Source organism: Tamandua tetradactyla, chromosome 9, assembly GCF_023851605.1.
Source record: "Tamandua tetradactyla isolate mTamTet1 chromosome 9, mTamTet1.pri, whole genome shotgun sequence".
Classification (NCBI taxonomy): Eukaryota; Metazoa; Chordata; class Mammalia; order Pilosa; family Myrmecophagidae; genus Tamandua; species Tamandua tetradactyla.
Genome location: NC_135335.1, coordinates 36404300 through 36429804, shown reverse-complemented (window position 1 = coordinate 36429804; position 25505 = coordinate 36404300). Strand labels below are relative to the sequence as shown.

The 25505-nt window shown below is 39.0% G+C and overlaps 1 protein-coding gene across 4 annotated transcripts in view; it reads left to right on the top strand.

Annotated features, from left to right (window-relative positions):
• The window catches only part of TSEN2 (tRNA splicing endonuclease subunit 2), a 52121-nt gene that overhangs the window by 6173 nt on the left and 20443 nt on the right, over positions 1 to 25505 (top strand). For all 4 annotated transcript variants that reach the window (XM_077116508.1, XM_077116503.1, XM_077116504.1 and 1 more), the window contains exons 4-6: positions 17705 to 17741; positions 19501 to 19975; positions 20768 to 20845. In XM_077116508.1, the coding sequence (XP_076972623.1) occupies positions 17705 to 17741; positions 19501 to 19975; positions 20768 to 20845 (590 nt within the window). The remainder of the gene's footprint in view (positions 1 to 17704; positions 17742 to 19500; positions 19976 to 20767; positions 20846 to 25505) is intronic.

The window sequence follows — 25505 nt, the reverse complement described above, 5'->3', positions numbered from 1 at the left end:
GGTCAAGAAAGTACTAGCCTAATCGTTACTGCACGGACATTTCATGGCTGGTTAATAAACCAGAAAGCTGGTTTATTAAATCATCGGTCAGTTCACTGCATCGGTGGCTACAGTCAACTAAGGGAGTGTCTTCTGCAATGAGATAATCCAGTAGGTTGGATTTAATCCAATCATTAAAGACTTTTAAGGGAAAAGAGAGAACTTGCACTTTTTTCTTCAGCCAGTCAGCCTCTCCTGGAGAGTTCATCAGTGATTTTCAGTGGAGTTGTCAATTAACAGCTTGTCCTATGGAATTTGAACTCATTCATCCCCACAGTTGTGTGAGACACTTTTATAAAATCTCATATTTATAGACATCTCCTGTTGGTTCCATTTCTCTAGAAAACCCTGACTAATACAGGGGACATTTGAATTTATGTGAGCTTATTATTCCTAAGGCCACCAGCTAATACAAGGCGAGGGCAAGAAGCAGTCTCCATGCAGGCTCAGGTAAGACAGAGGACCCTGTACTTTGCAGTCAGCTCTGGCAAATCTTCTTGATAACAGGGCTAAACTCTGAAGGAGTCTATAAGCCACAGCAGAGCTAATATGCAAAGACTGTGAAAGGTATTTTGCTTTGGCTTTTTGTTTTTGTTAGCTCCTGCCATTCAAGGAACTCTCTGTCACATCACTAGTCTTGAGGACCAGGCAGCTCAGGGATTAAATCCCAGAGTTAACACTGTAAAATATTAAAATGTACAGTGTACGACCCAAGGTTACAAAACAAAGAAACAGGAAATGGTGGTCCATCCAAAGGAACAAGTTAAAAATTCAGAAACCATCAACAAAGAGGACCCACCTTTGGGCATACCAGACAAAGGCTTTAAAAAAAGATCCTCAGTAAATTCAAGGAGATAACAGAAAAAGAACTAAATAATATGAGGAAAACTGTGAACAAACAATATGAGAATCTTGAAAGAGAGAAATTTTAAAAGGGAACCAAGCAGAATTACTAAAGTTGAAGACTGCAGTAGCTGAAATGAATTCCCTGAAGATTTCAACAGCAGATTAGAGTTAGCAGAAGGAAGAATCAGTGATCTCAAAGACAAGACAATTGAAATGATTCGGGATGAGAAGCAGAAAGAATAAAGAATAAGAAAAAGCAAACACAGCCTAGGTGACATGTGGGACACCATCAAGTATACCATTATACATATTATGGGAGTCTCAGAAGAAGAGAGAAAGAGACAGAAGGAATATTCAAAGAAGTCATAGCAGAAAAGTCCCTAAATTTAATGAAACACATGGATATACACATCCAAGAAGCCCAACAAACTCCAAACAGTATGAACTCAGAGATAAACATGCCGAGACATATTAATCAAACTGCTCCCTGCCAAGGACAAAGGAGATTGTTCTAGAAACTGCAAGAGAAAATCAGTGACTTATGTACAAGGCACTCCCAATAAGATTAAGTGCCGATTTTTCATTGGAAGCCATGGAGGCAGGAAGGCAGTAGATTGAAGTACTTAAGTGCTGAAAGAAAGCAACTGCCAGCCAGAAATTTTATATCTGACAAGACTTTCAAAAATAGGTGAGACTCTCTCTAAGCCACCTCAGCAGGTGAACTCATTGCCCTCCCCGCTACATGGAACATGACTCCCAGAGGTGTAAACCTCCCTGATGATGTGGGACAGAACTCCTGGGATGAGAAAGCCTTCTTGACCAAAAGGAAGGAGAGAGAAATGAGACAAATTTTCAGTGGCTGAGAGATTTCAACAGAGTCAGGAGGTTATCCTGGAGGTTATTCTAATACATTATATAGCTATCCCTTTTTAGCTTGTGGTGTATTGGCATGGCTGGAGGGAAGCACCTGAAACTGTTGAGCTGTGTTCCAGTAGCCTTGATTCTTGAAGACGATTGTTTAAAGATAGAACTTTTACAATGTGACTATGTGATTGTGAAAATCTTGTGTCTGATTCTCTTTTGTCCAGGGTATGGATAGATGAGTTAAAAAAAAAAAAGGATAAAAATTAAATAATAGGGGGGATAAGAGGGTAAAATAAATTGGGTAGTTGGAAATACTAGTGGTCAGTGAGAGGGAGGGATAAGGGGTATTGGATGTATGAGTTTTTTTCTTTTTATGTCTTCTTTTTCTGGAGTGATGCAAATGTTCTAAAAAATGTTCATGGTGATGAATACACAACTATGTATGACACTGTGAGCTATTGATTATACACTATGTATGGACTGTTGTGTGTGAAGATGTGTCAATGAAATATATACATAAATGCATTTTAAAAATGAAAAAAAAATGGGTAAGATTAAGACATCTTAGATAACAAGAGCTGAAGGAGGTCATCACTACCAGACCTGCCCTGCAAGCAGTGATAAAGGGAATTCTTCACACTGAAGAGAAAGGACACTAGACTAGTTCAAAGCAGCATAAAGAAATAAAGGCCTCCAGTAAGGGTAACTATATGGATAATTATAAATGCCAGTGCTATTGTATTATATTTTTGCTATATAGCCCCACTTTTTACTTCTTAAGTTTCTGAAGTGCAAATTCATAATAAGAAATGATAAATTTATGGTTTGGGACATACAAGGTACCAATATATAATTTGAAGCAAAGTACAACAAAAAGGTGGGAAATGGAGGGGTATAGGAAAAGTTTATGTGTATGTTATAAAAGTTAAGTTGGTAACCAGTCAGACATTATTGTTACAGATTTAGGATGTTGAGTTTTAACCCCATGGTAACCACAAAGAAAATATATGAAAAATATATACAGAAAGAAATGAAAAGGGCCTCAAAATGCTGCATTAAAAAAATCAAATAAATATGATAGTAGATGGAAAAATTAAGAGTCAAAAAAGGTATAACACTTAAAAACACAAAATGGCAAAATGGCAGGAAAAAGTCCTGCATTACCATTAGTTACTTTAAATATAAATGGATTAAATTCTTCAGTCAAAAGCAGAGATTGGCAGAATGGATAAAAAGAGCATGACCCAATTCTATGCTATCATTAAGACTCACCTTAAATTCAAAGACAGAAATAGCTTGAAAGTGAAAGAATGGGAAAACAAAGTACCATGCAAATAGTAACCAAGAGAGAATTGAGGTAGCTATACTAATATCAGATAAAAGAAACCTTAAGTCAAAAACAGTTACAAGGGACAAAACAGGGTTACTATATACTGCTAAAGGGGTCAAATCAACAAGACATAATAATTATGAATATATATGTGTACCGAATGTACCGCAAATTATATAAAGTAAATAGTGACAGATTTGAAGGGAGAAATGGTTCTGTATTATTATCAGGAGACTTTAATACACCAGTTTTAATAATGGATAGAGAGATACTACTGTGGAAACTGCTGTCACTGAACTTGGATCCTTAAACACAATGAGGATAATTGGACCAAGGGTCTGCAGAAGCCAAGTGGCAGCACTTAATTGCTAAAGATAAATTTGACATGTCTGTCATAATAGACAGCAGAGTCAGAGCAGTAATATTATTCTGACCTGCAGAGAGCTATGTATATCATGATGTACCTAGAAGTGAAATAGATGGGCAATCTACAAAATTCTTGCTTGATTTCTATAAGCAGAAGAGGTCTAGGTCAACAGCAGTCTAATTTGAATCACAAAAAACAGAAAACCATGCCCCCTCAATCATTTCTCAGACTTGAGACAGTTTATTGACCTAGAGCCCCTTGAATGAAGGGAAGGCCCAGTCCCCTTGGGGAAGGACCATGCCCCACTACCCAAAATTTATACCATTAATCTTCCTTTCAGCCTTCCACAAAGGTACCTATGGCCTTTTACCAGAATGGCTATGCCTTGGAGAAAAAGAAATGATGAATGTGATATTAGAAACTTGATGAAAGGTGATCTTTATTTTAAAGTGGCATAAAACTTGGAGAAAATGAGTTCTGATCTTGGATGGAAAGCAGAACTTGAAAGTGATTAACTTGAATATTTAGCTGAGGAGATTTCCAGTCTAAGTGTGGAAGGTGCAGGGTGGTTCTCCTTCCAGCTTACAGTAAAATGCAAAAGGAAAGGGATAAACTGAGAACTGAACTATTAAGCACAAAGAAACCAGAAATTGGTTGTTTGGAAAACTCTAAGCCTATCCAAATAGTGCACTCTGGGACTGGGACTAGAAATGGCTCTATCCGGGACCTCCCTGAGTTTCCACAAAGTGAATCCCCAGAGAATATAGCTCCATGTGAGTATTTAATTGAACAGCTATTTCAGTGGAAGTCAGGATTGGAAATGCAGGAAAGATCTGTGGAAAGGTCTCTTATTTGATGGTTTGAACCTATGTGAACTGCATGCAAAGCTTATAAGGTTTTTGTGAAATTTGTATTTCCTAGTAGAAAAGGAATGATAAGAAGAATGACTACAAGGTCAGAACCATGAAAGCCAAGGTCTGGACAGAAGAGATCTCCTTGGACCAAGAGAGCAGGCCCATCCATGTGCGTGGATAGTGTGGCACTACCCCTGCGCTTGCAGGGATAGGCCATTTGCCCTGGTACTTGGAGGGGGAGGGCCTTGTGCCCTATTGTTCAAGGAGGGTACTGTTATCCTGATGCTAATAGATTTTGAGGCCTGTGCCTCAGCATTCAAGGAGATCCTGGCCACCACCCCAGTGCTTAGAGAGGTGGGATTTATACCCCAGTCTTCAGAAAGAAGAATTACTTTGATGTCACCTTAATATGGAATTCTCCTAGCCTTAAAATTGTGAGTCAATGAAATCCCATTTTAAGCCAATAAGTAAGTAAATAAATATATAAATAAATAAATAATCCTCTAGTCAGGAGATCAATAAGGAAATAGAAAAGTTGAATGAACTCTAAACCTACATAATAGACATATTAGAACCACTTCACACAACAGCAGCAGAATACGCATTCTCAGATGTACATGAGTCATTCTCCATAATAGACCGTATCTTAGCTTGAAAAATGAGTCTCAATTGAAATCAAACCATGTATCTTCTCTGAACACAGTGAAATGAAGCTAGAAATCAAATCAGAAGGATAACTGGACAATTAACAAATATGTGGAAATTAATGTACACTTAAGCAATAACGGGCAAAAGAAGAAATCACAAGGAATATCAGGATATATCTTGAGGCAAATGAAAATAAGAACATAACATACCAAAACTTAAGGGACACAGTGAAGGCAGCGCTGAGAGGGAAATTAGGGCTTTAAATGCTTACCTTAAGAAAGAAGAGAGTTCAAATCAGAGACCTAACCTCACAACTGGAAGTTCTAGAAAAAGAAGAGCAAACTGAACCCAAAGCAGAAGGAAGAAAATAACAAAGATTAGAGCAGAGATGAATGAGATGGAAAATTAAAAAATAATAGACACCCAACAAAACCAAAAGTTGGTTCTTTGAAAAATCAATAAAAAACCTTTTCCTAGACTGACAGAAAAAGAGAGAGGACACAAATAACTAAAAATCAGAAATGAAAGTAGGGAAATTATTAATGACCCCACAGAAACAAAAAGGCTTATAAGAGGATAGTATTAACAACTATATGCCAACAAATTAGATAACCTAGATGAAATGGAAGCCTCCTCAAAATGATGAGGCATATATGAAAAAACCACTTAGCATCAAACTCAATGGTGAAAGACTGAAAGTTTTCCCTCTAGGATCAGGAACAAGACAGGATGCCCACTGTCACTACTGTTATTCAAAATTATATTGGGAGTTCTAGCCAGAGCAATTAGACAAGAAAAAGAAATAAAAGTCATCCATATTTAAAGGAAGAAGTAAAACTTTCCCTGTTTGCAGATGACATGATTCTATATACAAAAAGTCCTGAAAAAATCCACCATAAATCTACTAGAACTAATAAACAAATTTAGCTGAGTGGTGGGGTACAAGATTAATACCCCAAAAATCAGTAGTGTTTTTATTTGTTAGTAATGAACAATCTGGAGAGAAAATCAAGAAAATCCATTTACACCAGCAACTTAAAGAATCAAATATCTAGGAATAAATTAGCCAAGATGTGAAAGACTTGTACACAGAAAAGTCAAAACATTGCTGAAAGAAATCAGAAGAAGACCTAAATAATGGAAGGATATTCTGTGTTCATGAATTAGAAGATTAAATATTGTTAAGAGACCAATTCTACCCAAAGCAATGTACAAATTCAACACAATCACAGTAAAAATTCTGTTTTCTTTGCAGAAATGGAAAAGCCAGTCATTAAATTTATATGGAAAGGTAAGGGACTCCAAATAGCCAAAGCCATCTTGAAAAAGAAGAACTAAGTTGGAGGGCTCACACTTCCCTACCTTAAAACAGATCACAGAACCACCATACTCAAAATAACATGGTATGGGCACGATGACAGACATATAGACTAATATAATCAAATTAAGAGTTCTGAGATAAACTCTTGCATCTGTGGCCAACTGATTTTGACAAGGGTACCAAGTCTACTCAATTGGTAACAAGTAGTTTCCTTAACAAATGGTGCTGGGAAAACTGGATGTCCCTATACAAAAGAATGAAAGTAGACCCTTACCTCATACCATGTACAAAAATCAACTCAAAATGAACCAAAGAGACTTCCGGGCTAAGATGGCGGCTGAGCAATGTGCACGTTTTAGTTCGTCCTCCAGAACAACTAGTAAATAACCAGAAACAATATAGAACAGCTCCTGGGACCATGTCAGTGACCAGACATGCAGTGTACCTCAGTCTGGACCAGCTGGACTGGCTGCGAGCCCCCCAGAACCGTGAGTTCCCCAAGCTGTAGCGGCTGGCACCCCTCCCCCACAGCTGCTTCCCAGAGGAAAAGGAAAGAGACTTTACCAGCAGCAGGGGCTGAGCCAAACCAAATGCCAATTGTGGAATTAATTAACAAATTCTGACTACTAAAAATAGGCCTCCAGCTCAGGTGAACCTGGTCAAAGCGGAGGTCGCTCATTTTTGCCCCAGCGCCAAGGGGGCAGGGCTGATGGAAAAAGGAAAGAAAAAGAAAGAAACAGGTTTTTGTGGCTGTGTTTCTACAAAGGCTTACTGCCTTTGGATACAGCGGCAGGGCTGCTCAGACTGCAACTGCCCCAGGCATAGGCAGAAACACACTCGTTTTGAGGGCTTGTCTGGAACCTGTGCCTTCCCCAGGGGAGGGGTGAAGCCCAACTCAGGTGAAATCCCTCTCTCAAGGAATTCAGACACCAGAGCTTGGTAATTTGAAGCCATTAAAACCAGCCTGCAACCTCTCCTCTGTCTCCACCATGCCCCCAGCCAAAGTTAAAGGTACCACATCATGTTATGCTGGTGGGACCCACAGGCAGACAAGTACCACATACTGGGCAGAATAAGAAAAACAGAGCCCAGAGACTTCACAGGAAAGTCTGTCAACCTGCTGGGTCTCACCCTCAGGGAAAACTGATGCAGGTGAATCTTTCCTCCTCATAGGAGGCCAGTTTGATCTGGGAAAATCCAGCTGGGGTCTATAATGCTTATGTAGGCCCTCCTCAAGGTGGGGGGGAAAAGGCACCATACAAGCAGGGCAAGAAGCAAGGAAACAAGAACTGAAAAATTCTGCTATGTTAAACGAAACCTAAGCTAGAGGTCCAGAATAAGCTGAACTGAATGTCAAAGCACAGAGAGACAACAAATTCATCGAGCAAGAAAACCCTAGGTAAAAGAAGTGAAAGCAATCTCCAGAATAAACTGATTAAGGTAATTAAATGCCTAGACACCAGCAAAAAATAACAAATCACACTAGGAAAATTGAAGATATGGCCCAGTCAAAGGAACAAACCAACAATTCAAATGAGATACAGGAGCTGAAACATTTAATTCAGAATATACAAACAGACATGGAAAACCTCATCAAAAACCAAATCAGTGAATTGAGGGAAGATATAAAGAAGGCAAGGAACGAACAAAAAGAAGAAATCAAAAGTCTGAAAAAACAAATCACAGAACTTATGGGAATGAAAGGCACGGTAGAAGAGATGAAAAAAAAATGGAAACCTACAATGGTAGATTTCGAGAGACAGAACATAGGATTTCTGAACTGGAGGATGGAACATCTGAAATCCAGCAAAGAAAAGAAAATATAGGGAAAAAAATGGAAAAATATGAGCAGGGACTCAGGGAATTGAAGGACAATATGAAGTGCACGAATATACGTGTTGTGGGTGTCCCAGAAGGAGAAGAGAAGGGAAAAGGAGGAGAAAAACTAATGGAGGAAATTATCACTGAAAATTTCCCAACTCTTATGAAGGACTTAAAATTTCAGATCCAAGAAGTGCAGCGTACCCCAAAGAGAATAAATCCAAATAGATGTACTCCAAGACATTTACTAATCAAAATGTCAGAAGTCAAAGAGAAAGAGAGAATCTTGAAGGCAACAAGAGAAAATCAATCCATCATATACAAGGGAAGCCCAATAAGACTATGCATAGATTTCTCAGCAGAAACCATGGAGACAAGAAGACAGTGGGATGATATATTTAAATTATTAAAAGAGAAAAACTGCCAACCAAGAATTCTATATCCAGCAAAACTGTCCTTCAAAAATGAGGGAGGGCGGGCCGCGGTGGCTCAGCGGGCAAAGTGCTTGCCTGCCATGCCGGAGGACCTCGGTTCGATTCCCGGCCCCAGCCCATGTAAAAAACAAACAAGCAAACAAAATACAATAAAAAACAAGAAAATGTTTAAAGATGTTTCCCTTTCTTCCTTCCTTCCTTCCTTCTCTCTGTCTTTCCTTCCCTTCCTCCCTCTCTCTTAAAAAAAAAAAAAAAAAAAAAAAATGAGGGAGAAATTAAAACATTTTCAGACAAAAAAATCACTGAGAGAATTCATGACCAAGAGACCAGCTCTGCAGGGAATACTAAAGGGAGCACTAGAGACAGATACGAAGGCAGAAAAGAGAGGTGTGGAGAGAGTGTAGAAAGGAAGACCATGAGTAAAGGTAAAAAGGAGGAAAATTAGAAGGACATATAAAAGCCAAAAGGCAAAAAGCCCGGGCAGTAAGAACACTGATGTTGATGGATTAAGCTTCCCAATTGGGGGACATGGACTGGCAGAATGGATTAAGGAACGGGACCCATCTATATACTGTCTCTACTCAAAGGACATGAGGGCAAGGACACAAACGGACATTTGCACACCAATGTTTATAGCAGCATTATTTACAATTAGCAAGAGATGGAAACAGCCAAAATGTCCATCAACAGACGGGTGGCTAAATAAACTGTGGTATATACATACAATGGAATATTATGCAGCTGTAAGACAGAATACAAGTTATGAAGTATGTAACAACATGGATGGACCTTAAGGACATTATGCTGAGTGAGATTAGCCAAAAACAAAAGGACAGGGCGGACCACGGTGGCTCAGCAGGCAAGAATGCTTGCCTGCCATGCCAGGGGACCCAGGTTCACTTCCCGGTGCCTGCCCATGTTAAAAAAAAAAAAAAAAGACAAATACTGTATGGTCTCACTAATATGAACTGTCATTAGTGAATAAACTTGGAGAATTTCATTGGTAGCAGAGACCATCAGGAGATAGAAAATAGGGTAAGATATTGGGTAATTGGAGCTGAAGGGATACAGATTGTACAACAGGACTGAATGTAAAAATTCAGAAATAGCACAATACTACCTAACTGTAATACAATTATGTTAAAACACTGAATGAAGCTGAATGTGAGAATGATAGAGGGAGGAGGGCTGGGGGCACAAATGAAATCAGAAAGGAAGATAGATGACAAAGATTGAGATGGTATAATCTAGGATTGCCTAGAGTGTATAATGACAGTGACTAAATGTACAAATTTAAAAAGTGTTTTTGCATGAGGAAGAACAAAGGAATGTCATTACTGCAGGGTACTGAAAATAGATGGTAATATTTTAAAGTTTCAACTTATGTGTGAGACTAAAGCAAAAATGTTTATTTGGTACAAAATTTATATTTTGACTAGTACATTTCCTAATATAACTTATGTAGATAGCTTGGTTGAACAACATAAGTACATGGAACCTTGGGTAAGACATGAGATTTTGTTGGTTTGTCCAGAGTGATGCCCCAATGAATCCCAGAGTGATTTGATCAGTGAGTGGAAAAGTATTTGCAAAGTCCCCTTTGGGGAATGTTGAGAACCGGGGAAAATTCAACCTCCCCAAGTTGAATTCTTGATATTCTCACAAGCAGTGTGGACAACCAAAGCTATAGGCTGATTCCCCAGTCTTGGGGTTTGTTCATATGAAACTTAACCCCACAAAGGATAGGTCAAGCCTACTTAAAATTAGGCCTAAGAGTCACCCCCAAGGGAACCTCTTTTGTTGCTCAGATGTGGCCTCTCTCTCCAGCCAACACAACAAGCAAATTCACCACCCTCCCCCTGTCTACGTGGGACATGACTCCCAAGGGTGTGGCCCTTCTTGGCAACGTGGGACAGAAATCCGAGAATGAACTTGGACTCAGCATCAAGGGATTGAGAAAAACCCTAGAATGAGCTGAGACCCAGCATCAAGGGATTGAGAAAATCCTCTCGACCAAAAGGGGAAAGAGTGAAATGAGACAAAGTGTCAATGGCTGAGAGATTCCAAACAGAGTCAAGAGGTTATCCTGGAGGTTATTCTTATGCATTAAGTAGATATCACCTTGCTTGTTAGCCAAGAGAAAATGGAGAGGCTGGAGGGAACTGCCTGAAAATGTAGAGCTGTGTTCCAGTAGCCATGTTTCTTGATGATGATTGTATAATGGTATAGCTTTCACAGTGTGACTGTGTGATTGTGAAAACCTTGTGTCTTATGCTCCTTTTATCTACCTTGTTAACAGATATGTAGAACATATGGAATAAAAATAAATAATAGGGGGAACAAATGTTAAAATAAATTTAGTTTGAAATGCTAGTGATCAATGAAAGGGAGGAGTAAGGGGTATGATGTGTATGGTTTTTTTTCTTTCTGTTTTCGTTTTATTTTTCTGTTGTCTTTTTGTTTCTTTTTCTAAATTGATGCAAATGTTCTAAGAAATGATCATGATGATGAATCTGGAGCTACGTGATGATATCGTGAATTACTGATTATATATGTAGAATAGAATGATCACATATTGGGAATGTTTGTGTTTCTTTCCTGTAATTTTTTTCTTTTTTTAAAATTAATTAAAAAAACAAAAATGAACCAAAGACCTAAATTTAAGAACCAGAATTATATAGCTCCCAGAAGAAAATATAGGGAAGCATCTTCAGAACCTTGTGTTAGGCAATAGTTTCTTAGATTTTATACTCAAAGCTCAAGCAACAATGAAAGAATAGATAATGGGCTTCATCAAAATTACAGACTTTTTATCAATGAACTTTATTGTGGAAGTAAATAGACAGCTTCCAAGCTGGAAGAAAATGTTTGGAAACCACATATCCAGTAAGAGTTAAATAACCCAGCCTCTATGAAGAAGTCCTCCAACTCAATGATAAAAAGACAACCCAGTTGAAAATAGGGAACAGAGGTGAATAGGCATGCCTCTGAAGAAGATATACAGATGGCCAAAAAGCATGTGAAAAGATGCTCAACATCATTAGCCATTAGAGAAATGCAGAATTTCTCTGCAGAAGAACTTGGAGAATTTCAGTTGGTAGTAGAGACCATCAGGAGATAGAAATAGGGTAGATATTGGGTAATTGGAGCTGAAGGGATACAGATTGTGCAAGAGGACTGATTGTAAAAATTCAGAAATGGATAGCACAATACTGCCTAACTGTAAAACAATAATGTTAGAACACTGAATGAAGCTGAATGTGAGAATGATAGAGGGAAGAAGCCTGGGGGCACAAATGAAATCAGAAGGAAAGAGATATATATAAATATATATAAATCAGAAGGAAAGATATATAAAGACTGAGATGGTATAATATAGGAATGCCTAGAGTGTATAATGATAGTGACTAAATGTAAAAGTTAAAAAATGTTTTTGCATGAGGAAGAACAAAAGAATGTCGATATTGCAGGGTGTTGAAAATAGATGGTAATTAATATTTTAAAACTTTAACTTATGTGTGAGACTAAAGCAAAAACTGTTTATTTTATTTGGTACAAAATTTATATTTGGACTAGTGCATTTCCTAATATAACTTATGTGGACAGCTTAATTGAACACCATAGTACATGGAACCTTGAGTAGGGCATGAGATTTTGTACGTTTGTCCAGAGTGATGCCCTGATAAATCCCAGAGTGATTTGAACAGTGAATAAAAAAGTATATGCAAAGTCTACTTGGGAAAATGGTGAGAAAGGGGGTAAATTCAGCTTTCCCAAGTGGAGAATTCTTGATATTCTCACAAGCAGTGGGGACAACCAAAACAATAGGCTGAGCCCCTAATGTTGGGGTTTGTTCATATGAAACCTAACCCCGCAAAGGGTAGGCTAAGCTTACTTAAAATTAGGCCTAAGAGTCACCCCAAGAGAACCTCTTCTTTTGCTCAGATGTGGCCTATCCCTCTCTCAGCCAACACGACAAGCAAACTCAGTGCCCTCCCCTTCTCTACGTTGTGCATGACTCCCAGGGGTGTGGACCTTCCTGGCAACATAGGACAGAAATCCTAGAATAAGCTAGGACTCGGCATTAAGGGATTGAGAAAACCTCGACCAAAAGGGGGAAAAGTGAAATGAGACAAAGTGTCAATGGCTGAGAGATTCCAAACAGAGTGGAGAGGTTATCCTGGAGGTTATTCTTATGCATTAAATAGATATCACCTTTTTAGTTAAGGTGTAATGGAGAGGCTGGAGGGAAGTGCCTGAAAATGTAGAGCTGTGTTCCAGTAGCCGTGTTTCTTGAAGATGATTGTATAATGATATGGCTTTCGCAATGTGACTGTGTGATTATGAAAACCTTGTATCTTATGCTCCTTTTATCTATTGTATCGACAGACGAGTAAAACATATGGATTAAAAATAAATAAATAATAAGGGGGAGAAATGTTAAAATAAATTTAGTAGATTGAAATGCTAGTGAAAGGGAGGGGTAAAGGGAATGGTGTGTATGAATTTTTTTCTGTTTTCTTTTTATTTCTTTTTCTGAATTGATACAAATGTTCTAAGAAATGATCATGGTGATGAATATACAACTATGTGATGATATTTTGAGTTACTGATTATATAACGAGAATGGAATGATCATATGGTAAGAATGTTTGTATGTGGTTATGTTTCATAAATAAATTTAAAAAATAAAAAACAAAACAAAAAAATTCACAACGAGACACCATTTTCCACACACTAGAATGGCTACTATTAAAAAAAGGAAAATTACGAGAGGTGAAAACAATGTGGAGAAATAGGAACACTTATTCATTGCTGGTGGGAATATAAAATGGTGCAGCCACTGAGGAAGGCAGTTTGGCAGTTCTCAGAAAGTTAAGTTTAGAATTAACAAATGTTCTAGTTTGCTAGCTGCTGGAAAGCAATATACCAGAAATGGAATGGCTTTTAAAAGGAGGAATTTAATGAGTTGCTAGTGCTAGTTTACAGTTCTAAGGCCGAGAAAATGTCCCAGTTAAAACAAGTCTGTAGAAATGTCCAATCTAAGGCATCCAGGGAAAGATACCTTGATTCAAGAAGGCCGATGAAGTTCAGGGTTTCTCTCTCATCCGAGAAGGCACATGGTGAACACAGTCAGGGTTCCTCTCTTATCTGGAAGGGCACGTGGCAAACACAGCATCATCTGCTAGCTTTCTCTCCTGGCTTCCTGTTTCATGAAGCAACCTGGGAGGCGTTTTCCTTCTTCATTGCCAAAGGTCGCTGGCTGGTGGACTCTGCTTCCCATGGCGATGTTCTGCTCTGCTCTCTCTGAATCTCCTTCATTCTCTAAAATGTTTCCTCTTTTATAGGACTCCAGAAACTTATCAAGACCTACCCAAATGGGCAGAGACATGTTGTCACCTAATCCAGTTTAACAACCACTCTTGATTAAATCACATCTCCAGGGATATGATCTGATTATATTTTCAAACATACAATATTGAATAGGAATTATTCTGCCTTTACGAAATGTGATTTTGATTAAAACATGACTTTTCTAGGGTCCATACATCCATTCAAACCAGCACAACATATGACCTGGCAATCCGAGTTCTATCTAAGCATACAGAAGAATACAAAGTAAGGACTTGAACAGATACTTGTACTCCAGTATTCTTAATGACATTATTCGATTACCAAAAGATGAAAGCCACCCAAGCATCTATCACCAGATGAATGGATAAATGAAATGTGGAATATACACAGTGGAATATTAATTCAGCCATAATAATACATACATACTATAATACATACTATAATAATATGAATGATCCTTGAAAACATCATGTTCAGTGAAATAAGCCAGACACAAAAGGATCCCACTGTATGAAATAATTAGAAGAAGCAAATTCATAGAGTCAGAATCTAGAATATAGGTTACCAGGGGCCTAGGTGAGGATAGAGAATGGAGAGTTAATACTTGAATCGTACAGAGTGTCTGTTTGGGTTGATGGCAAAGTTTGGGGAATGAATGATAGTGATGACAGTACAGCATAATGAACATAATTAACATCACTGAATTTTATATTTGAATGTGGTTAAAGAGGAAATTTTAGGTTACATATATGTTACTAGAATAAACACTTTAAAAAAGAAAACATAGGACTGTACAACACGGTGAACCCCAATGTAAACTATAGACTACAGTTAATAGTAAAATTATAAAACTGTTCTTTCATGAACTGTAGCAAATGTACCACACTAATACAAGGTGTTAATGGGAGGGTGTTATGTGTGGATTCTGTATTTTATGCATGATTTTTCTATAAACCTATAGCTTCTCTAATTTAAAAAAAAAGAGGTGAACTTTGTTATGTTAATTTTGCCTCAATTAAAAAAAAACCGCACTGAGATATCATTTATTAAATATCAGATTGATAAATCTTCCAGAGCTTGACAGTAAGTTCTACTGGTCAGGCGCCAAGAGGTAGACACTCTCAGGCACTGCTACAACCCATAAAGAGAGGAATTTAGCAGTGTCTAGCAAATTTATATGTGCATTTCCCTTTAGCCCAGCAATCCCACATCTGGGAATTTATCTTAAAGATAATCTGCCAAAAACGAGAAAAGTATGGACGAGGCTATTTGTTGCAGTGACATCTGTAATATTAAAAGACTGGAAACAACCCGGATGTCCACCAGAAGGGGCTGGTTGGATAAACAACAGTGCATCGATGGGATTTAGTACTGTAGAATTGTAAATAGGAATGAGTGATCCCCAGGATGTATTGCTGAGTGAAGAAAGCCCCTAGATCCACCGATTCACAGGAAATACAGAGACAGAGGAACACTTGAAGCTGTGAGATGAGAACTTTGCACCAGAACGGAAATCCACACACAGCTTCCATGTCTGTCAAAGTCTGACTGTCAAAAAAAAGTCGGCTGAACTAAGCAGTATGCTGAGTGAGACGAGTGCCGAAAGGTTGGCATGGGCACCTTGTCTCTTGAGCTGTCTGGCCACACTTTGAGGAGCATAATGGGGATGTAATTATCTGAGGCCAGATGGGGGGTTGATCCATTTCTTCAACAAAGAAATTACAAGGAAGAAATTATGAGGGAGGAACCTGTAGAGTAGAATCAACTTTAAAACACTGGTCCATTGCAGTGGATGGGCTTTATTAGGATCTTGATTTAAATGAACTTTAAAAAAAAAAATGGGGGGGGTCATGAGATGATGTTTAGACTTTAATGGTGCTAAGGAATTAATATTAACTTTTTAAAAGGGTGATAATGGTATTGTGGTTATGTTTAAAAAAAATAAAGCCTTAGGACTATACAACGCAAAGTGATCCACCCCCCCCCCATTAAAAACTGTGGACTATAGTTAATAGTACCATTATAATTAATATTCTTTTCTCAATTGAAACAAAGTTACCACACTAATGCAAGGTGTTAATCAGGGTGGGGATTGTATATGGGAACTCTGCTTCTGCATGATTTTTCATAAAACTTACAACTTCTCTAATAAAAAAAGTCCTTATAGAAATACACACCAAAATATTTAGACATAAAATGATAGGACATCAGAAATCTGTTTGAAAATAATCTGGGGGCCAGGGAAATGGGTGGAAGTATAGATGAAGCAAGATGACTATGAATTAATTGTTGAAGTCCAGTGATAGGGATGTGAGATTTTATTACACCATTCTCTCTACTTTTGTATATGTTTAAATTTTTCCATAGTAAAATGTTTTAAAAGAGAGAGGAAAATAGAAAGAGGAAAACGTGTAAGGACCTACCTGTACCCATTACCCAGGTTTAACAATGAACATTTTGGAAAAAAAATTAAGTTTTCAGATAGTATAATAACCACGAAGAATCTTTTCCTGATCCTTATCAAAATCCCATTTTAAATATCACCGAAGACTTGAAGGAAAGGAATTTATCTCAAGGAAACAGAAACTAAGGTTGTGGGCTGCCTTAAAGAAGTAAATTGCAAGTCCCTTTTTGCAAGCGCTTCAAAGTCTGGCTACAACTACTCTTCCACACTCATTTCTAACCACTCTCTAGTACCTGTTGGTGCTCTAGCCACCTGGGGCTACTTGCTCTTCTGTGAATGTACCTGTGCCTTTTTTTGTACGTGATTTCTTCTGCACAGGTTGCCCATTTTCCCTTTGTCCACCTGGTGAACTTCTATTCATTCTTCAAAGCCCAGCTCAATTTCCCCTCTTCTTTGTGTTCTTTTTTTATTCCCTAACAGTTCCAAGTAAAGTTAACTGATCCCTTTATGATACTGTACCGGGTCATATATCATCTTGGGTTAGAATCAGTTGTTTCTAATCTTTCTCCCCACATAGACTAAAATGAACTGTAATGAATAAGTACCTTAAGGAGTTTTGCCTTTTTACTTCTCCGTCTCTAGTGCTTGGCACATACAGGAAGGAGGTTGTGACAGAGGGAAAACTGACAAATTTATGAGGTGGTCATAAGGTTTTAAAGCTGGAGTATCATTTATTCCAAATCTTTAATCCATCAGAGAGGAGGCTGAGTTTGGGAAAGGAGAAATGTCTATCAAAAGCAGAGCAAGGGAGGACCAGGACTAAAACTCAGACCATGACCAATTACATGAGTATTTTGTGTGGAAAGACTACCCCTTAGATGCCCAGAGCTAGAACTAGAGCCTAGAACTTCTAGTCCGCATCCAAAACTAGCACTGCCATAAAATTTACTTTTCTGGACTTTGACATATATACATATTGGAAGCATTCATCGAAGTTGCTTTATCGAACATGGTAAAATGGAAAGAGATTTGTTGCCTTAGATAGATCATGTAACTTAAGGCCTCAGTATTCTCATCTGAAAATTGAGAGAATGAGCTTTCAGAAGCGGCGGATACCTCTTGTGGTGCACACTGTCTGTTTACCTGGAGTGCTAAGTTGAGAAGGGTCCAGTGATCACAGCTAAGCTCAGCAAGTAGGAGTAATGTCAGCGCATTGCTTAGCGGCACCTGCCGGGCGTGCGGGTACAAGGAATGGTGGCATAGAAAGCATATTTCTGCCATTGCTGGTTAGACAGTATCCGTGAAACTAGGTGCATGACTTTGTGACTCTTGAAATTCTTTTGGTCTTTTCTAGATTTTTAGTATTTTTCCTCCTTTAAGGAATATTTGTCTTAACTAATAGAACTCCTTTTTTGTTACAGATGTGAAGGCAAACATACCTATGATTACGTCAAAGAAGTAAGTCATGATGAACTTTGCCTGTGGACAAAATTATGGTTTAAATCAAATCTGTTTTTTTAGGTAGCCTTTTCCCATGGGGCAGCCCACATCAGTTGTTGTTTGTGGGGGGTTTGTTTGTTTTTGTTGCTGTCTCTGTGTCCTGCAATTTAATGTGGATCAAATCATATCTGAAATGCATTGTGAATTTATTTTTTTAGAATAATTCTTAACTAAATCCTTTGCCAATGCATTCTCTTGCAAAACATGAGTAGTTATCCTGTAATATATGTTTATAAGTCCTAAGATCTTAGACTTAGATTTAGAACTGCCATTTTAGCCTGCCCTCTTCCCTCACTCTCCAGATTCAAAGAAAGGGGCTTTCACAGAGCCCCAGGGAAGGAAACGCATGCTGCACTCTTCCACAGCCACTCAAGTACAGTGATAATCCTTTCCTCTCTGTTTCATTGATACTATTCCCTTTTCCTAAAACATTTCTCCCTAACTCCCCCAGTTCACACACACTACCTGGCTAATTCTGGGGCATTCTATGACCCCGCTTAAATGTCACCTCTTCTGGGGGTTCTCTTCTCAGCCCCCACCCCCATGCCTCTCAGCTGAGTTGCCATTCTTCTCTGGCTCCCACAGTGTCTGCTCTGACACTCCTCACACATTTAGTTTCCCCTTTTGAACCACCAGTTCATTGAGAGAGGGTGCCTTGCCCACCTCTGCCCCCAATACTGCAGTGGTCCCTTGGTAAGGTATTATTGGTGTAATCTTCATCCATCCGAATCTCCACTGACCCTAGGTACAGCCCAAGTCTCAACTCTTCCCTGAAGCATTTTACAGCTATTCAAGTCCACAGTGATTTTTCTTCTTACTTCTGGCACTTGCTGATAGAATTCAACAGCTTCTTCTTGGTTATGAGCCCGGTTACAACCAGAGGAGAAGCAAGTGGGAGGTGGCACCAGGGAGGGCTCAAGCACTGCTCTGGCCTGAGACCCTACACTGGGGATCAGCTTTAGAATTCTGCTCGCTGAGAAGACCTGGTAAGAACTGGGTAGAGCCTCCATCCCAGGATAGGCAGGTTGCTGCAATAGAAACCTAAGATTCAGAAACATAGCAAAAGCCCTCTATCAGAAATGCACTCAAATCAAGCTAGATGTAAAGACAAGTTGCTGTCAAGCCAGCTTGATTGTATGGGAGGCTCTGGAAAAGAGAGAGGAGCATCTAGCTAAAGTTTATTCCCCCTTTAAGCCCTAAAATGTAACATTTCAACAATTTTTTATTGATCCTCTTATGCATTATTTATCAAACATAGTTCCAGAGGTCTTTGTTATCCGAGTATTCATATGGGGTTGCAGAAATTATAGGAAGCAGAAATTATAATATGAAATATTCACCAATAAACTGATATCATGTATAAATTAAATCTCCAGCCAAACCTTCTCTCTCCTTCTCAACACTTTTGAAGAGCCAAATATTAGCATCACTCTTGTTGATTTTTTCTTCAATCCTTAACTAGTCTAGCTCTGCCAGGTTCTCATTCTTTAATTACTTTGCATGCAATTCGATCACTAATGTCAACTCCATCAATCCTACATCTTCTGCAAGATTCCTGTTTTTAATGTCATCGATTTGTGTTGAACTTATTCACCTATAACAAATTGGCATAGACTTGATGCTATGAATAGTGCTTTTAACGTCTTTTTGTTGTTGCCCTTCGTCTTTGAAATTTTGAAATTCTTGTGTTGTCACTAACAGCATCTCCATTCTGCAGATACCAGCGCAATGTAGAATGGGCTGCAAGGCTCATGCGCAGACAGGGACAGGATGAAAGCACCGTGCATAGAATCCTCGAGGACTACACAAAACCACTCGACCATCCTTGTCTGAAAAGGAATGACGAGCTCCATGTGTGTGGTGTCCTGACCTCTGAGGTCGATGCCAAAATGGAAGATAGGCTTTCTGTGCTGTCAGAGGATATGGAGGATGTAAGCAAGCAGTCGCCCTGCCTGCGGGAGGGCTCTAAGCGTGAGCCACTGACCCTAGAGGACTTTGATGAGCACATGGCAGGGGACACTACCCCTACACCCCATGTCCAGGGCGGTCACAGCGAGGATGCCCCATCAGAGGACAGTAGCCACCAAGCAGGCCTCATCACTGCCAGAGAGAGGGGACTTGACCACGAGTCCGTGCTTGTGGAGGAAGAAGTTAGCAATGGGAGCATGAGAGAGGATGCACTGGGCGAGAAAGTAAGTAGAAGAAAATAATCATTTCCTCCAAAGCCATGTGTTTCTGGCCTCACTGAGATGTTGGTTTGCGATAAACCACAGGGTATGTGAGAAGCTGTAGGATCACCCCACTTCACATACTCCAGGGAACCCGGAGGCACATCTGTCACAAGGACCGTTCCAACTGAAACCCAGTGTATGAACGACTCACTTTAAAAATATATATTCATTAAAGCAGATTCAATAATGCTTTCTCCCTTGTTTAGGATAAAAGGAAATGCCCTGATAATAAGGCATCATCTTGGGTCTACCTGTGAGGGAGGGTCTCATTTGCAAGGGTGGTGCATTAGAGAGCAGTTAAGACTCGCCTCCTTAAGGGACTCACCGAGAGTCACACTGGAAATACACATTGATGACAGCTAAAAATCAGAAACATTCTAAGGGTTAAGTAGTGTGGGAGGCATCCACTTGGAGAAGTATTATGTTGCCTTAAATGAGGCTTGTGAAGGCTTATTAAGAACATGGGCACATGCCTGGAGTACAGTTTTGAGTAGACAAAAGCAACACAAAAAGATGGGCCAGCAAAATGATTACAACTGTGGGAAAAATTCACAGTAGTTAATAGGAGGAAAAACAATACTCTCTTTTCCTCATAAATATTAAAAATTAATATTTTTTTACAGTAGTCATCCAACGATATATAAATCTTAGGAATTTAAAAAGAAAATGTTCTGTTTAAAATACTGTCTCATCTATATGGCATAATGTTTCCATGTGCTCCAAATATGTTTGATTTTATCTCATTCTCTTCAGTTGTTGCAAAGGAAGAGACTAATATGCAGAAGAAATCCATATAGGATCTTTGAGTATTTGCAACTCAGCCTGGAAGAGGTATGTTTGCATCAGATTAGCATTTTCAGCTCTCGCCCTCAGGGCCTTCCTGGTCCTTTTTTCAAAGGTCAGGGCATACCATATGAATGAGCCTGCATCTTCATGCATTCTTTGCATGACATCAGTGTAGAAGTCACCATAGGCGGCTTCCCAGATAAACCTGCCTAAATCATACTTCTCAAGTCTTTATTTCATTAATCCTAAAATGTGTATTTAAAAATTTTTTTTACCTCATTAAAAAAAATATTTTTAATTATAATCATATTAACTGTAATCCATAGTTTACAATAGGGTTCACTCTTTGTGTTGTACAATTTTATTCTGGTAACATATATATAACCTAAAATTAATCATTTTAACCACTTTCAAATATGTAATTCATATTCACAGTACTGTGCTACTTTCACCATCACCCATCACCAAAAGTTCCATCACCCCAAACGGAAGCTCTGTATCCATTAGTGATAACTCCCCATTCTTCACGCCAGTCCCTGGTAACCTTTCTTCAAATTTCTGACCTTAAGAATTGTGTCCTTTAGTGTCTGGCTTATTTCACTGAACATGGTATCTTCAAGATTCATTCATATTGTAGCATGTATCTTTTCTACAGCTGAATAACATTCCATTGTGTGAATATACCACATTTTTTTTTGTCCATTCTTCCCTTGAGGGACACTTGTGTTGCTCCCATCTTTTGGCAATTGTGAATAATGCTGCTGTGACCATCAATGTGCAGATAGCTGTCTGAGTCCCTGCTTTCAGTTCTTTTGGGTAAATTCCTAGAAGTGTGGTTGCAGGGTCATATGGTAATTCTGTACTCAACCTTCTGAGGAACCACCAAAGTGTTTTCCAAATTCCTGCTTTCCCACCAACAATGATCCAGGGTTCCTATTTCCCCACATCCTTGCCAGTACTTGTTATTTTCTTTCTGTTTTTTTTTAATAGCACCCATTCTAATGGATATGAAATGGTATCATTGTGGTTTTAATATGTATTTCTCTCACTATTGGACGATGATGTTGAGCATCTTTTCATGTGCTTATTGTCCATTTGTATATCTTCTTTGGGGAAATGTCTATTCAAGTCCCTTGCCCATTTTTTAATTGGTTTGTCTTTTTGTTGTTGAGTTATAGGAGTTCTTTATATATTCTGGATACTAAATCCTTATCGTGTATATGGTCTCCAAATACTTTCTCCCATTCTGTAGGCTGTCTTTACACTTTCTTGATAATGTGTTTTGATGCACAGAAGTTTTTCATTTTGATGAAGTCCAATTTGCTTTTTCTTTAGTGCTTTTTTTTTTTTCCACTTCTTAATGTTTCAAGATTTGGAAAATTTCCCTATATCTTTCAAAAAGGATTTGAGGGGTTCATGTAAGCACTTTTTTTTCACATTTGCTGAATATTACCTTACTGGTTTTCATTAGCTATTTTGTTTTTTGTTTTTTTTTTACAAATTTTATTGAGATATAATTTACATATCATATAGTTCACCATTTAAAGTGTACAATTACTGGTTTTTAGTATGTTCATAGCATTTTGCCAACCTTTAATAAGCTATGACGCATAATTCAGATCATGTAGCAACAGCTAATTTTTAAGTAAATGTGTTCTAGATAATTTGTTCTGCAAAATTACCTAGAATGCCTGTTCTCTTTATTTGGGACAATAGCTGTGTTCTTGAAATTTGGTTAAAAGTGGCTTTCTATAAACTACTAAATCTTCCTTCTGCTTTGGAGTTCTTCTATACTATGGTCACACTATATTCATTTCTTCTTTTTTCTTTCCTATGTTTATGCTCTACACAGACATGTCCCTTCCTGCCTTGTAGGCTAGCACCTGTTCAGTCTCACGTCCTTGGGGTGTGCCTCTTCTCCAGGAGCCTTCTGACCTTTCTTTGTTAGCTCCTGCAGGGTCTAGCACTGCTCTTGCTGTGTAGATAGGTCTCAAAAAGGGCTTGTTGGACAGATCCACATTGTTAACTTTATAGATGCACAGAAGAGTAATTGTCTCCTTATTCCCTTGGTCTCCTGTACATCCTTCCTTGGAGAGTAGTCAACAGCATAAAGCACAGACTTTTAGAGCAGGAAAGGACGTTTGAAATTATTTATTTCCCTACCTCATTTTATGAATGAGACAGCTTTATCTACTGTCACATGTGATAGCCTTGAGCCACGTGTGGATATTTAAATTTAAGTTAAATTAAATTCCCATTCCTCAGTAGCACCAGCACATGTGGCTAGAAGCGACTGTAGTTGACAGTGCAGATGTGGAATACTTCTATCATCTCAGGAAGCTCTACTGGACAGTGCTGTAGAAATCCTTTCTCTAGCTGTGTGACTCCTCTGAGCCTCAAATTTTTCTCTGTAAAATGGGGGGAATGTAGCACCTTGTTCATAGGGATGCTTTAGATATTAAATACATAGTGAATGCTTGATAAATGTCGGGGCCCGCTATTCTTGTCATTATCATTATTATTAAGTTACTTGTAGAAAGCTGTTTAGTAGCTAGTTGGAACTTTTTGTTTTGCAATCCCAGGAATATTCATTGGGTATTTACTGCATCCCAGGCACTGGGTAAAGCACTAGCAATACAGAAATAAGTAGAATATGACTCCTGTCCTAAAGATAGCCCAGAAATAATTGCACATCAATGCAATTATTGTGCGTTTGACAAATTTTCCAAATCTTGAAACATTAAGAAGTGGAAATGTTGCTCCTATCTTTTGGCAATTGTGAATAATGCTGCTGTGACCATCAATGTGCAGATAGCTGTCTGAGTCCCTGCTTTCAGTTCTTTTGGGTAAATTCCTAGAAGTGTGATGAGTGCAGCATGATAGAGGATTGTGCCAATTTTGCTCCTCCTGTATTGGTGGACCCTAGCCCAATGGCTCGTATCTAATAGGTGCTTAATAAGTATTTGTTAAGTCAATGAATGTTCCAGGTATGGAGTTTGCACAGAAGCTGGTAGAGACCAGAAGGGCCATGAGTTCAGCTGGAAAGACTTAGAGTGAGTGATGTCTGAGAGGATGTTAAAGTATGGAAAGGAGGTTGCCAGATGGACCAAGGGGACAGCATGGACCTTTTCAAGCAGCTGAGTCCTGGATGTGACAGCACGGGAGGGCCAGGGCATAGTGGATGCATCTCCAAAAATAGGGGACAGACCAGGTCCTGCCAGTAGCAGGCCAGTGGAGGAATTTACATGGAGGACAATGTGGGGCCTCAGGAGGCTTCAGTAGGTGGTCAGCGTTGGGTTCTCAGAACTGGGCCTTCAACCTCAGCTCTTCCAGATATCTAGTTGCTGCTTTTTATTGGCAAATTTTAAAAGCTACTGCTGTCTCCTGTCTCCTCAAGACACTCCCCAAAGAAAGGGGAGAATAACAGAAAAAAGGAAAAGAGGCTGCTCTGCATTCTTGGAAGCTGCTTGACTCCCGAGAACATTCCAGGGACCTGTTGCAGAAGTTCACAGAGAGTATGCAATTAGACCAAGCTCTACTTTTCCATTCTGTCACAGCTCCTTTGAATGAATCACCCATGCCTTGGGCACCTTGTGTAAAGTTGACTGTCCCATGACTGTGGGTCAGGAGCACAAGCAGGCATGAGAGTCAGTATGGGGTTTCCTCACCTCCATGGCACTTTGTTTTTTAGGGATTGAAGGTGATAATGTTGCAGCTGCCATAAGGACCAGTCTGCACAGAAGGAGGAAGTTTTTGGTCTGTGACTGTTTTCGTTTGCTAAAGCTGCTAGACGTAATATGCCAGAAATGGGTTGGCTTTTTCAAAGGAGTTTTATTAGGTTACAGATTTACAGTTCTAAGGCCATAAAAATATCCAAATTAAGGCATCAAGAGGAGGATACCTTCTCTGAAGAAAGGCTACTGGCATCCAGGTTTCTTCTGTCACATGGAAAGGCACGTGGCAATGTCTGCTGATCCTTCTCTCCTGGATTCTGGTTTCGAAACAACTCTCTCAGCCCCTGTGGGTTCTTCTTGCTTTTCCTGGGACATTTTCTATCTAAACCCTCCCATGTTTCTGTCTTTTATCCTCTCATAAATGACCCCAGCAAGGGGACTGAGGCCCACCTTCAATGGGCTGAATCACTTCTCCATGGAAACAACCTGATCAGAATGTCCCACCCAACAATAGGTCTGCCCCTCAGGGATGGATGAAGAGAACATAGTCTTCATCAGCTAGTTCCATCCCCCTAGCTCATGTTACCGACAGCCCCTTCCAACATGAAAAAGTTAGACTGGCCACAGCCCAAATACCCCTAAAGAGTGTGAGAAAGATCAAAGGTGAGGATGAAGTTATACAGAGAAGGTAGGGTTTAACAAATGAGTCTGACTACTGAATCATTATATTGATACTTCTTTTAGTCTCCAGTATCTTAGAGCAGCTAGAAAAAAAAACTAAAAGTGTAGAATTGTTACACATACCAAACCCTGAAATCTGTTCTATAACTAATTGTTATACTTTGAATTTATTGCTTTTTTGTATGTACATTATTTTTCACAAAAAAAGAAAACCTTAAAGAACATGGTCCTTTCTAGGGTACATAACAGATTCAAACCAGCACAGTGACCCACCACAAATGCAGACTTACAACCTTGTGGGGGTATTTTCATGCCTCTAGTCAGAACTTTTACTCAGAACAAAGATTCTG